At 48.7% G+C, this 12,234-nt stretch overlaps 1 protein-coding gene across 9 annotated transcripts in view; it reads left to right on the top strand.

Moving 5' to 3' along the window:
* The first annotated feature begins 314 nt into the window (after positions 1-314).
* Positions 315-12,234, top strand: part of Dop1b (DOP1 leucine zipper like protein B) — a 105,036-nt gene continuing 93,116 nt past the window's right edge. For 4 of the 9 annotated variants that reach the window (XR_011708292.1, XR_011708293.1, XM_027929373.2 and 1 more), the window contains exons 1-2: positions 846-982; positions 4,868-5,032. Coding sequence is in view for 6 of the 9 variants with exons in the window: in XM_027929373.2 (XP_027785174.2) it covers positions 4,895-5,032 (138 nt within the window). In the remaining 3 variants the exon portion in view is untranslated. Of the gene's footprint in view, positions 336-845; positions 983-1,620; positions 1,684-1,978; positions 2,057-3,735; positions 3,806-4,867; positions 5,033-11,924; positions 11,969-12,234 lie in introns of those variants that run through there. The other 5 variants (XM_071615056.1, XM_071615059.1, XM_071615057.1 and 2 more) reach the window with 5 other exon arrangements.

Raw genomic sequence — 12,234 nt, 5'->3', positions numbered from 1 at the left:
GTCCCAGCTGGGGCAACCAGGATAGGGCCAATGCCCTATTCCGGGATAGGGCAAGCTAGGGTGACTCCCTCGGCCTCACTTGTTGCTTCTAGCTCTGCAGCTGTCAGGCCAGGTGGCATGGGTCTAGATGATAGGAAGGGGTGAGGGTTAGTCCGGAAATATTAATGCTAGAGTTGACATGAAGTCTTCCTTCCTGGGCCAGAGCACCCATGAAGGGATCATTCCAAGAAGTGACCTCACTTCCCCTGACCTCTAGGGATAGAACAGGCCTGGGGCGGGGCCGAGGGTAGGGGATGTCTTAAGGAGGGACTTCTAGCCTTCTGCGCCTGGAGCACGTAAGGGTCCATCCTGTCTCCTCCCTGAGGGTAGAAGGTTAGGGGCTAGCCTGAAGGAAAGGATGGAATAAGCCAGGACCATGCACCTTGCTCGGGCCCCGTGATTTTCCTCGTCTGTAACTCCGACGTTTTTCCGAGGGTCGAAGCGCAGGTAGACGACTCTGGGCAAGTACTGACTGGTGCCCCTTCCCTTCGGTTGGGTCGGGAAAACCCTCCGTGAGGGACGGACACCACCCTGCCCACCCGTGCAAGGCCTTCTCAGTAGTAGCTCGATCGCGAGGCAACGCCCACGACGGGGAAGGCTCGGAAGCCTCGGCCTCCTAGACTCGGCGCCGGTGACGCCAGAGCCGCGGGCCGCGCCGAGGCCCCGCCCCCGGCCAAGGGCCCGCCCCCCGCCGCATCCCCACGCGCCGATGATCCACCTCCCGACCCGCCCTGCGGCCCCGACCCGCCCCCAAGCAGCCAGGCCCCGCCCCAATCGGCCCCGGCCCCGCCCCCGGAGCCGCGGCCGCTGGGCTCCGGCACGGCGTCTGCTCCGCGGTCCGGGTCCCCGCCGCGCCGCAGCCCCCGCCCGCGTTCTCCCGCAGCCCGACAGGCTCCGCCACGCCGCACGTGGGCGCGCCCGCCGACCAGGGCCGCCGCCACAGGTAAGTCGTGCCCGCGCCTTGCCCGGCGTTCGCGCCCTCGGCCGCCCGGCGTCGCCTCCCTGCCGGTCCGCGGGCGGCGAGGCGGCGCGGGCGTCCTTCCCTGGGTGCGGAGGGTTCGGGCGGCGCCGAGGGGCGGTCCCGGGTACAGGTGGCTCCCGGACGCGCGCTGCTGCAGTGCGGGGATGGCCCGCCGAAGCTGCGCGTGGGCGTGGGGCGCCGGCCTGACATCCCGCCCGCAGCCTGGGAGGGTCCCCTCCGGGTTCTCCGGGCCACGGCGGAGGAGGATGCGCGGGCACGCCCTCGCCGGGCCGGGCGCGGGTGGAGGTCAGGTGGGTCACCACCCGGCCATCCTCTTGGCTGGCGGAGGGCGGAGGAGCTCTGCCTTTGTTTGCGGGTGCGGTCCCAATTGGGGAGGAGGCTGGGGACGCCGGCCTTTCCGAACTGAGGGCTTTCCTGTTAAGGAAACTCCCCCCTACCACCACCTCGTTCCCCCGACTGTGCCCAGGAGAAGGGATCCAGCCGCAGTGCGCGCGCTTTGCCGGCCTGGCCCTGCGTCCTGCAGGATTCTTGGCTGCGGGCAGCATGGGGATCCCCTTAGCTCCTCCAGGAGCGGCTGCTGACAACACTGCCACCCGCAGGTATTGCCCTCACCTGGAGACAGCAGCCCGACAGGCTCCGCAACGGAGGGGAAACCTTTGTAGGTATATTTTTGGGAGGTGGGTGGGTAAAGTGTTGGACAGGCTCACCCCAAAGCCTACTCCTGCTAGGTGTCTTTAATTTTTTCAGTACATTTTCAGTACAATTACTACTTAGAAAGACCAAATTCTAAATAATGTGTCTTCCAGTTGATTAGGCCAACTGGCTGAGTGTGTGTGCCATAGATCAAGGGTTGTTCCTATCTGTGAGTAAATCTCGCTCATGGATTAGTGGCTATCCACTAATCCATGATTATTTTCACTCTGTTTTGTTTTTAGCCAACTTGTTCCTCCTTGTACCCGTATTTACAATGAACTTCTTTGGGATCTAGCAGATGGTTTTTCACTTGAACTTGTTTTTCTAAGAAGTTAAGAATGGGTAAGGTGTGAAATATGATATATCAAGAACTATGTAATGTTTTGAACAACCAACAATAAAAAATTAAAAAAAAAAATAAAATAAAATAAAATTTCAAAATTAAAAAAAAAAAAAGAATGGGTAAGGTAGAGATATCCTACCGACATTTTTAGTCTTAAGGTGAACATATCTGGTCAGACACATTTGTATGATTACTCGTTTGTGTGCATAATTGTTTGTAGGCTATAACTCTTACCAGTTTAGCAAACTATCAAATCTCTCACAAAGATGTATCCAGGATGGATTGCAAGATCTAACCAAAAAAAAGCTATTTAAGGACTGAACTAGTCCTTCTTGCCCTAGCATAACATAGCATCTCACTGACCTGAGCTGGAATCCTGGTTCAGCCGGCCGCTAGCTAAGTGGCCTTCAGAATTTTCTGAGTGACCTGATTCCCAATATCCTCATCTTGGAACTGATAATACTCTTGGGACTCCTGTGTATTGCATGAGATAAATACATGCATGAATGATGGGATACCAAGCTCACACAGAAGACTGGTATAGTATCATCATATCAAATGCCCTGAATTTATAAATAAAGGAGCTTGCTTGAATGACTATTTCCAAACTTCTCATTTTGCTCATACACCAAATAGTACTTTCTTCATATGGGTAGCCATAGCATTGAACTGCTTCAGTTACCTATTCTTGCCTGGCTGGCACTCTCTTTGCCAAGAGCAGTGGCTCACCTTTGCCACCTCACCTCCTAAACACACACCTTTATCACTGGTGCAGCTCTTCCTGGTACTGTGAGCCACCCACACCTGTGGACCTTGAGGACTTCTGTCCTGTTGTAAGGCTTCCTCTTTCTTCTTGCCTGTTTCTGATACTTCAGCCTACTCTCTGTCACTGTGTATGCACATTAAGTTGAAATTATGCATTTAGATATTTCCTTTTTTATTAGGCTGTATACAGTGAGACTAGGAACCTTGTAATCTTCAGGTTTCTTTCCCCAGTGCTTAGATGTTTAGTTGAGTAAACAGGTTGTACTTGGAGTAGTGTGGTGCTGTAGTTAGGCTGGATTTCAGGCCAGGAAATTTCATAGGGGAGGGGAAAAAAAAAAAAAAAGCTATGGACTGTTTGGATATGCCAACTTCTCAGTCTTTTGTTGGCAAAACAAACAAATTACCACCTCTCATTGCCATCCTTTCCTTAATATTTTCAAACAGTGTGAAGGATTATATTTCAGAAAAAGGGACAATCTTCCCATGAATGATTTTGTTTTGGGGGGGGTGCATATGTGTAGCACAGTATATTTTTGCAGAAGGGGCACAGAATGTGCAAAGGCCTTGTGGTAGAACAAGTCTGTCTTGGGTCTTGCAGAGTGTGGTGAGGAGCGAAGTAGGTGGATCCTTGTAGGCAGGGGAGGGAGAAGTTTGAATTTATTATAAACAATGTAGGAAGAGTTTTAAACATAGCCATGATGTTTTCTTAATGTGTGTTTTAAGATGATTCCTGACCTATGAAATATACTGGAGAGGGACAAAGATGTGAGAGAGAGCTGTTAGGAACCCTGTGCAAACCTGCATGGGGCAGGAGGCTTGCTGTGCATTGAAATGGGATGGAGAACCATCGAGTCAACAGCATTTTCTAAAGAAACCAACAGGACTTGGGTTGGGTGTGGTGAAGGAAGAGTCAGGATGACAGAATGTCCCAGGGACACAGGTGCCACTTTCTGAGAAGAAGAAGACAGGAAGAAGCATGCTCTGTGAGTGGAATTCAGAGTTTAGTTTTTATAGTAGTGTTATTGAGATATAATTTAAAGATCATAAAGTCCATTCATTCAAGGATATAATCCAGTGGATTTTAGTAAGTTCACGGAGTTGTGTAGCCATCGTCATATTCTATATTTCCACCACCTCCGAGAGATGTGTGCCCACATGGGGGTCCCTCTGCTTCCACCCACCCTCGGGCAACTGCCAGCCTTGCCGTCAGTGAAGATTCACCCGCTGTGGGCATTTCACATGATGGAGTCGTGTAGCATATGGTCTTTCTCAGCTTCTTCCCCCTCCCACCCCCCGCCACCCCCCTCAGCTGGGTTTTCAGGAGTCACTGCGCTGTAGCCCATGTCAGCACTTAGTTCCTCCTCGTTGCCGTCCGCTGTGAGGAACAGTGCTGCTCTCAGGTGCTTCATATCCCATCCTTATTTTCTTTGCTTTTGCAGTGCTGGGGATCAAGCCTTGGGCCTCACAAATGCTAGGCAAGGACTCCACCACTAGCTACCTCCCCAGCATACATACATCCTATTATATATATATATATATATATATATATATATATATATATATTTTTTTTTTTTTTTTTTTTTCTCACCAGATCTTCTTGTAGAATATTTCCAGTCTTCTGGTGTCATGGTAGAGGATTCAGGTGCTCAATACACCATTCGGTTTAAGAGCATGTCCTTAGGTATTACAGATACCCTGTGATGGGGGAAGGGCTGACTGCACTGAGAATTGGCACCTGGCAACAATATATAGTTTAGTAGTTTTGCACATTTCACTCCTAGAATTAATGCTGTCAATTAGGTGGAAGCTGGCGGCCTCCTTTCTGCTGGGCGTGTTTGTCTCCCTCAGAATCCTGGAGGCTGGAATCACTGATCTTTTATTTACCATAGTGCCCAGCCCAGAAACCCTGCTAAATATTTGAACTGTATTGCCAAGTGCATCTACACGGCAGTGTTTGTGGACACGTGTCGCCCATGGCTCTGTGCTGGGAAGTATTTGTGTCCCTAAACAGATCCCTCATTTGTCTGTTCTTTGATTTACTTTAGATACTCTCCGCACTGTGAGAATGTAAGATGGATCCAGAGGAGCAGGAGCTGTTAAATGACTACAGATACAGAAATTATTCCTCAGGGATTGAAAAGGCTTTAAGAAATTTTGAGTCTTCAAGTGAATGGGCAGATCTCATATCTTCACTTGGCAAGCTCAACAAGGTACGTGGGACAGGTACTGTTTGGAGGTGGGGACACAGTTGTCTTTTTAGTATTTATTGCAAGGAATTTGTGGTGACTATAACAATTAAACAATACAGAAAAGAAAAACCACCCCAGTGCTGTACCTCAGTTACCCTCTGCTTGTCATCTGTATGTATGTCTCTTAGCCTTGCTGAGCCTAACATTATAGGGTTCACACATTTAAACCATCTTCTTTTCAATAATTATGTCTGCACAAGATAAAGTTTAAGATCGTCAGCTCTGTTATTCAAAGATTGCTCTTTATACACGGCCCAGGATTTTTACTGTTTTTTTTTTTTTTTTTAATTTACTTTTTTGATCCTTTTTCTCCTGACTGGTAACTCCCAGAAGATTAAAGGATGAAATGAACATTGAAATCCACCCCACACTAGTGTGTGTGTGTGTGTTTGGATAAGAGCAAGGGGCGAGATCTGGGGGGACCCACACTGGTCAGATGTGGGCTTGACCTTGAGCTCTTAAATGGCCTACAGCCAAGACCATCATATATTTTCCTATTCTGCCCAGAGGGTGATGACAGAGACACCCTTAAGCCCTCAGATGACTAGTGTGGCATATAAGTAGAGAATATTTGTGCTCAAAGAGGTTGTGCCCAGCTCTGTGGCCAGCATTTGAGTATGGAACCTGTGTGCCAGGTGGGAATTGGGAGACTCCCAGCTGTACCCTGCAGGCCTGGACTCCTCAGGTCGGACACACCAGGGAACTCTTAACAGGCCTCCCTGGAGGGGAAGGAGGTCTCCGTTCCCCTCCAGCAACAGGTGTGAGCAAAGAACGTGAGCAGGTTGAGCCCATGCACTGCCTGGGCAGTAGTCCAGCCCTGATGCTGAAATGTGCTCTCAGTCCCTGAGAGGTGGCTGTCACGCTCAGTGAAGATAGGTGGTTATTACAGCTGGTCTCTTGCAAGACACATTTACAACAGGTAAATGTCAGGGTTGGGTGCTGGCTGGGGTGGACAAGCATCTGCTCCTAAGGTCTTCTTACAAGACAGGAGCCTGAGCTTCCTGCAGTCATCCAGCTGCAAATAAGGAATTCTCAATTGGAGACAGTGATCGCCTGCTCACCTGGAGGAGGTCACCATTTTAGGGCAAAATGGAAGACTGGGGTGGAGGTGTGTTCAGCTTCTTTGTATTTTACTAGTTTAGCACTTTGTATTTCACTATTTTGGCTCACCTGGAGTCTAAGAGGTTTTTTGTGTGTATATGTGTGGGGTGTTCATTATTTCTGTCTTCCTTTTTCTTAATTGAGATAAAATTAACATAAAATTCACCATTTATCCATTTTAAAACATAACAGTTGCTTGGCGTTTAGTACATTTACATAGTTGTGCAATCAGCATTCCTATTCAGTTCTGAAATGTTTCCATCACCTTAAAGGAAACCCATGCACATGACATGGTCTTCCCCCAACCCCCCCTTTCCCCTGCCCAGCCACAAGCAACCACTAGCCTACTTCTGTCTTTATGGACAGTTCCTGCAAATGGAATCACACACTGTGTAGCCCTTTGAGTCTGCCTTATTTCACTTGGCGTAAGATTCCCAAGGTTCAGCCATCTTGCAGCATCTACAAGAATTCGCTGTTTTAGGGCTGTTATTCCACTGTCTAGAAAGACCGTCCATCAGTTGAAGGGTTTTCACCTTGTGGCTGTTGTGAATATGCTGTGACTCTATTTGTGCATATAGTTTGTTTGAACACCAGTCTTCAGTTCTTTAGCATATACATGTAGGAATGAGGTTGCTGGTCCTGTGGAGCCTGTGTTTAACTCTCCGAGGAAACACCAGCTTGTTTTTCTCAGCAGCTGCACGATTTTACTCACCTACCAGCAACACAGAAGGGTTCTGATTTCTCCTCATCTTCACCACCACTTGTTTTCAGTTTTTATTTGATAATAGCCTTCCTAAAGTGTGTGAAACGATATCTCATTGTGGTTTTGATTTTCATTTTCCTAGTGACTAATAATTTGGGGCACTTTTTCATGTGTTTATGGGCTATTTGTATACCCTTTTCAAAAAATTTCTATTCAATATCAGGCCCATTTTTGTTGTTGATTTATAGTTCTGTATGTATTTTGGATGCTAGGCCCTTTTTGGGTGTATGATTTGCAAAATGTTTTTTTTTCCCCCCATTCTGTGGGTTGTCATTTTAAATTTTCTGATAATGTCCTTTTTTTTTTTTTTTTTTGAAAAAGAGAGATAGAGAGAGGTAGAGAGAGAGAATTTTAATATTTATTTTTTAGTTATCGGCGGGCACAACATCTTTGTTTGTATGTGGTGCTGAGAATCGAACCCGGGCCGCACACATGCCAGGCGAGCGTGCTACCGCTTGAGCCACATCCCCAGCCCCTGATAATGTCCTTGATGTGCAAAAGTTTTTAATTTTGATGTCCAATTAACTGTTTTTTTGCTTGAGCTTTTGGTGTTCTGTATGAGAAATGGCTGTCAAATCCAGCATCATGAACACTTGCCCTGTGTTTTCTTCTAAGAGCTCTTTTTGTTTTAGCTCTTGTGTTGTGATCTTTGATTCCTTCTGAGTAAATTTCTGTGCACGATGCGGGGCAAGGGTCCAGCTTCACTCCTCTGCCTGTGGAGATCCAGTTGCCCCACCACTAGTTGGTCTTTTCCCACTGAAAGGTGTGGGAGCGCTGTTGGTAACCAACTGACCGCAGAGATACGGGTGTGTTTGAACTCCAGTTCTTTCCCATTGCTCTGTACCTGTATACTTATTGCTAGTACCACATTGGGGGGGGGGGGGGGGTTGTTTTCATTTTTATTTATTTATTTTTGCGTTGGGATGAAACCCGAGGCTTCAAGCAGGCCAAGCATGTGCTCCATTCCTGAGCTATGCTCACAGGCCCTGGATGGGTGACTGAGTCTCTCCGGGTTCTCTGTCCCCTAATATAAAATGTGACCAAAAGGCCATCTTAATCCATTCAGTCCACAAATGTCAGATTAGCTAACACAGAGTGGCCCAGTCCAGGCATGCTGTGTATATAACTGACTCCATCCTCCATCAACCCAGGAGAGCGGGAACACTCAGAGCCTGTCTGTTACCACACGGCGCAGCCAGTGTACGCAAAGAAAGGGCAGACTCTGATTCCCTCTTCTTGCCACATTCCCGGAGTCCAGGACCTTCGTGGGTGCTGCGTACTTATGTGTTGTGGCAGGGACAGTGTCTCCATCTGCCCCACGTGGCATTTTGAAGAGCTTGATCCTTTAGTACGGCCTGTTGTGGGCATGATTTTCCTTTCTTATCCCAGCCCATGGGTGCACTGCAGGATTGGGGTTGGTCTGTCTTCCATCGACACCCACTTCTACTCTCTAGGAACAAGTGGTGCACAAGGAGTCCTCCATTCATTCCCTTCCAGCCATGGCAGGACCAGAGTGCACTTCCAGATGCCTTCCTTCTTCAAAGACTCACTCACTAACTTGAACTCCTTTTATAGTATTGTACTGGTTAGAAGTTTTAAAAGACAACTTGTCACTGTGGTTGTGACTCGAGGACTCTCACTGTCTCATCTTGGCCGTGCTTCTTGTTCTGTCATTGTAATTAAGCAACAAGTTACACCAGCCACCCTGAAAGATTTTCAAGGCGTCAGAGGGACAAGGGTGACAATCAGGCCTGTCTCAATCTGCCCACGATGGCTAACATTCATGGTGCTCACTGTGTGCTAAGGACTTGGTGTCCTCAGCTTTGTTGTGTAACCTTTGCAACATATCTTGAGATCAGGCCTAACCTAAGCAGCTTGGCAGGGCCACAGCCAGCCAGCCAGCCAGCCACAGGGGGAGGACTCAGACCTAGCACAGCCTGGCCCTGGGCACATGGTCTTTTTTTTTTCTTTTTTGGTACCAGGATTGAACCCAAGGGTGCTTAACCACTGAGCCACATCCCCAGCCCTTTTTATTTTTTGAGACAGGGTCTTACTAAGTTGCTTAGGGCCTCACTAAGTTGCTGAGGCTGGCTTTGAACTTGAAATCTTCCTGCCTCAGCCTTCTAAGCTGCTGGGATTACAGGCATGTGCTGCTGCACCCGGCTGAATCTGTGGTCTTGAGCAGGGTTTCCCGGGCTTTTCCATGTCAGTGTCTGTGAAGCTCATGTTTACCACTGCATTTGTGTGCTAGGGCTGCTGGAATACAGTATCACACTGAGTGGCTTCAACCACAGAAATGTATTGTCTCACACTCCTAGAGGCCAGAAGTCAGAAATCAGAGTGGCATCAGAGCCAGTCCTTCTGAGGGCTGTCAGAGTCTGTACCAGGCCTCCCTGCGCCTGCTGGCTGCTGACAGTCTCTGGAGTTTCTTAGTCAATGGGCGCATCATCCTGATCTCTGCCTGGGTTCTCCCTCTGTGCTTATCTGTCCAAGTTTTCATTCTTTCCGAGGACTGTGCCTCTTCACCACCAAGGACCCTTACTCCTTCGCCCAAAGGAGGTGGGTATAGCCATTAGCCCCATTTTACCAGTGACTGTTGACCAACTTCCCAATGTTACATAGCTTCTAGTAGTAACAGGGTTGAATTGTGTCTTCCAAAAAGAACGTGTTGCAGTCCTGACCCCTAGAAGTAACTGAATTTGCAAATAGGATCTTTATAGAGACAATCAAGCTAAATGGGTCATTAGGGTGTGGCAGTGATCCAGTCTGACTGGTCCTCAAAAGAAAGGGAAATTGGACAGACTTGCACTTAGGGAGAGCACCCGGAGAGGATGAGGCATCCACCAGCCAGGGAACACCAGAGGCCGATGGCAACCGGCAGACACCAGGGAAGCCTGGAACAGATTTTGCAGCATTCAGAAGGACTGGCTCTTTTGGTACTTTGATGTCTGACTTCTGGCCCCCAGGAATGCGAGACAATGCCTTTCACTGGTTGGAGCCACTCGGCAGGTGGTGCTGTGTTTCTGCAGCCCTAGCACACAAACACAGTGGCAAAACCAAGACACATGTACGCCTGGGTGCTGCGATGTGCCCCCAACACAGAGCTCCTGCTCCCATGGAGTGGGAGGCTTCATTGGCAGGACACAGACAACAGGCCACAAATATGTGATGGGTGCTGAACACCAAGAAGGAGATAACCCTGGGGTGTGGGGTGGTGAGGAGGAGGCCAGGTGCTGTTTTAGAGACAACTCTGATCACAGGACATGGAGCAGAGGCCTGAATGCAGTGGGCAAGCTGGCGGAAAGGCCTTCTGGGGCATAGGCCTGAGGGTGCATCGTGGAGGGTGCATTGTGGGGTGCCTACTTCTGAGGGCTTGCGGGTGCCCCTACATCTCAGTGGCTGCTGCTGCCACAGTTAACTCCCCACTCTGGATCTGAGTGGGGGGTCTGAGGTGACATCTTTGCCTACAGGATGCCTGTTTTCATCTTGTCCTCTCTCATAGGCCCATCTGTTACAGTGTGGCACCTCAGTAGGGGACTACTATTTTAGCCATTCACCAGCAACCTTCTGGTGTCTCCATGACCTTGAGGTTGTCAAATAGTGCAATACTAGGGTTGAAGTGGGAGGACATGGCCTGGTTGGCAGTGGGGCCAGGTCTCAGGTCGGGTTTTATTCTAGAGTGGGCAGGGGGAGGAGAAGCCACTGAGAGCCCTTCCTGGGAGGACTTGAGCAAGGAGACCTGTCCTTACCTGTTAAGAGGATCCCTCTGGCTGCCATAGAGCACTGGAGGCCTGGTGGAGGTGGGCACCTGTAGCCCGAGAGCAGTGACTGGCTGAGGGTTTGGAGGCGCGGGAGGGAGCAAGTTGGGTCAGGGTAACTCTAGTTGTTACTGCTTCTCTGAGGCTTGTAGCTTCTGTGTTCTGTGGGACCTGGCGGGTGCCAATGTGCATGGAGATTTTTCCTAAGGTTTAATGTGGTGGGATTTCTTAGATTAATGTATATGCACAGAACTCAGTTACTTTAGCATTGAATTAATAAAAACTGTTATGATGCAGATGCAAACCATACTGTGGGTTTGGTCAAGATGCTCTTTTGGTGGGTGGCTGTAAGCACAAACCATAGATTCAGAAGAGCAGATGCTTCTTGCTCAACCTTTTTTACTAACAGAAAACTGAGCCCTGAGAGGTCTTGCTTTATCCAACTCTAGACAGATTCTAATTGTATCATTTTACCAACTTGTTAAATTTTCAATACAATTTCTAGAATTTTTCTATAATATGGTATCACTGACTTTTTTTAGGGTATTGTGTAGCTTTCGTAGTTTTTAGGTGTGTCAGCATAATCAGGGTAGCTTTGGCTACTTATTCATCTGAGACTTCAAGCCATCATCTAATTATTTTTAGATAAATTTTAATCAATAAAATATATAAAACAAAATACCATTCAGCTTTCAAAAAAGGAGTGCATCCTGTCATTTGGGACAGATGGATGAAACTGAGGAAGGTTATGTTAAGTGCACTAAGCCTACCACAGAAAGATGGATACTGAAGTCTGAACTCCGGTGGAGGGAAGAATGCGGAGCTTTAGAGGTAGAGAGTCAAGGAGGGGGCCAGGGACTGGGAGCTCTTGGTTAAAGGATACCAGATTTCAGTTAGAAAGAAAGAAGCTCAGCGGCGCATGGTGGCTCCCAGCCCCAAAATGAAGGATAGTGAATGCCTCTGTGGATTTAAAAGCTTATGACCAATCTTCTTTTTTAAAAATTGTCCTTGGTAGTACCAGTGCCCCAAGTGAGCCATCTCTTTCTGCTGCTTTTGCGGACAGACACCATAAATCTCACAGATGGCCAGAGGCAGGTTTCCTGAACCACATGGACAGCTAGGGACCTTGGGCATCCCCGGACAGCTCCTGAAGTCTTCGATTTATTTTGGTCTCCTTGTAGAGCAGAGCCTCCTCATCATTGGTCTTAGAATGAGCACCACAGTTCTGGAGGAGCAGGAGGAGCAGGAGGCGCATGGGCTCAGGGCTCGGGCCAGGTGAGCTGTTCTGGACCTTTGCAGAGTCCAGGCAGGATCTTAATTTTCACCCCTGCCCAAATCACCCCTCTCCTCTGTTGACTGGTATCTGTTCACATAGAGCCACTCTAGTTCTGAGCCTGCCTTGTTCACTAGGACCACCACCACCAAACACCCCAGGCTGGGGGGCTGCACACACTTGGCTTGCTTTTCACCATCCTGGAGGCCAGAAGTCCAGGGTGAAGGTGGCTCCAGGTGGTTTCTCCTGAGGCCTCTTTCCTTGGCTT

The sequence above is a fragment of the Marmota flaviventris genome, chromosome 8, assembly GCF_047511675.1.
Source record: "Marmota flaviventris isolate mMarFla1 chromosome 8, mMarFla1.hap1, whole genome shotgun sequence".
In the NCBI taxonomy this organism is placed as follows: domain Eukaryota; kingdom Metazoa; phylum Chordata; class Mammalia; order Rodentia; family Sciuridae; genus Marmota; species Marmota flaviventris.
The sequence above is the reverse complement of the archived record's forward strand: the minus strand, read 5'-3'. Positions and strand labels throughout refer to the sequence as shown.